Raw genomic sequence first — 2119 nt, 5'->3', positions numbered from 1 at the left:
CTTAATTGTTACGAGGATTTTATCAAGTAAATCTTTATTTTTTTTTTTCAGTGAAGAGCACTCACATAAAATGTTTAATTTATTCATAGAAGTGGAAAATGCTTCTTTTCTCTTTTTAATTGCCAATTGTATAATTTATTCTTATCAGTTCAAGATTTATTGTAAATAGGCCTGTCACAATTGCTCGATATAATCAACTGCGTCGACGCTGATAATTAGTCGACATCATTATTTTGAATCGACTGATGATTTTATATTATTTTACCTTTTAAATTTCGTTTTTACGCTTCGACTAAAATAACAAGTTTCTTCCACACCACTAGTATGAGCAGTGCTTAATTTGTAAATTGCGAGGTCCCGGAACAAAGTGGGGTGACCAGTCCGGCAAGTGATTAGAGGATGGAGAGGTAACGGTGCATTCGAGTAACATTAGTGGACCAACTTAACTGATTAACAGCTTGCATCGAGAGGCAACCTTTGGATTGACTGTAGCAGATTTCTTATTCGCCACCTTCCCCGTCTTCTTGGAGACTACCTTGCCTCTGCAGGTCTTTGAGCCTCTTTCTGGGTTTATTCCAATGAAGCGTCTAAGGGCAGTTGCATTACAAATTACGAAAGTATACAATAACCATTTCTTAAAATTCTGATTAATTCATTTGATTTAGAATTTAGATTAATTTGGTAACACTTTATAATAAGTATACAGTAACAAAGCACGTATAAATCATTTGCAAATTATCTATATAGATGCTGTCTCCTTGTTTGGATTTATTGTGACAGTGCAAAATCTGCGATTAAAATGTGCTCATATACAAAGCCCACTTAATAAACAATAAGTTAGAATATATTTAGATTACACTCTAAATCGCTTTAGATACGACTTGTTAAGATGAAATCCGCGCAACACTTCCACTGAGAATGCGTCACTCCGAAAAAGCAAACGTTTCTACCCATCCTCCACCGATCAAGTCAAGTGCTCATGCAAAAGGCGGCAAGTGTATATGCTTCCTTAGTAAAATTAAGTTTACACGCCTATTTTCGATTTCCCTATATATAAGGTTAATATATGCCAACTTTACACACGCCTAACTTAGGAACAAGAATGCAAATTAAGCAAATCCTCCATTTTAAACCACACTGGGTTGGCGCCAATGCAAAATGCAAATATAAAGATTGTGCAAATAAGTTAATTGTTTCAGATAATCAAGCAAAACACACTTACTTCAGATCCCTGTATCTTGTAATCGACTTCGGCATGTGAATAAAACCACATTTGGCAGTGTTTCAGATAATGAACTGAAATGCGGTTTTATTCACACATCAGACACTGGAAGAACACAAGGAGAACACAGGAGAAAGGCTATGAGTTAACTAGTTTGCAAATTATTTACTACTTTACTACTGTATACTTATTATAAAGTGTTACCATAGATTCTAAGAGAGTGAAAAAAAACATAAGCAAAAAGGAAAATACTTACCTTTGAAGAAATTCTAACGTGCAACAAGCCTCCTCTTGATACTGCAGGTTGAAGATGTAGTACACAGCAAACACTGTTGCAACTGCAGTCAAAAATGTTGACTGGACACACTCACAAATAACACAGCCCTCTAGGCTTATCATCTACCATACAGCATTTGCCGGCTCTGCCATACCTAAAATAAAAATAAATAAATAAATAAAAACAATAACAATTAACACATTTTTTTCACAACTCATTTCAAAGAACTACCTTCAAGAAAATTTAATTTTAACAATCGTGTACCATAGCAATGTTAACAATTTTATATCTCAACCATTAGTAAATGTTTCTACTTCATCACATGTAATGACACACTAACCCAGCAAAATCAGACGAGGACTGGCAGGCAGATTGTGTGTCTTCTCAACATCAGATGCAGTAACCTGTAGAGAACACACAATAAACAAATAAGAATACATAATATAATTTAGTGAAGTGGAAAGAAGAAAATTAAATACTTACGTCTGCATGCAAAACCAGTCCATCTTCATGTTCCTGGAAGTGGGACATTAACGTTAGACTCTTGACAAGCAGGTGTGCCATCTCTATGTTCTCAGCCTGGGACAGGACATGCTTCACCTTTTCATTCAAAACACGTA

The 2119-nt window shown here is 35.2% G+C and overlaps 1 protein-coding gene across 1 annotated transcript in view; it reads right to left on the bottom strand.

The window, feature by feature from the left end:
• Positions 1-442: 442 nt before the first annotated feature.
• LOC107695961 (uncharacterized) overlaps positions 443-2119 on the bottom strand; it is a 3488-nt gene continuing 1811 nt past the window's right edge. The window contains exons 4-7 of the mRNA XM_016496083.1: positions 1983-2099; positions 1840-1903; positions 1479-1560; positions 443-587 (exon numbers count right to left, since the gene is read on the bottom strand). Of these exons, the coding sequence (XP_016351569.1) occupies positions 443-587; positions 1479-1560; positions 1840-1903; positions 1983-2099 (408 nt within the window). The remainder of the gene's footprint in view (positions 588-1478; positions 1561-1839; positions 1904-1982; positions 2100-2119) is intronic.

This window comes from Sinocyclocheilus anshuiensis, unplaced genomic scaffold, assembly GCF_001515605.1.
Source record: "Sinocyclocheilus anshuiensis isolate Anshui unplaced genomic scaffold, SAMN03320099.WGS_v1.1 scaffold698, whole genome shotgun sequence".
Taxonomy (NCBI): domain Eukaryota; kingdom Metazoa; phylum Chordata; class Actinopteri; order Cypriniformes; family Cyprinidae; genus Sinocyclocheilus; species Sinocyclocheilus anshuiensis.
Note: the sequence above shows the minus strand (reverse complement) of the source record. Positions and strands in the feature narration are given on the sequence as shown.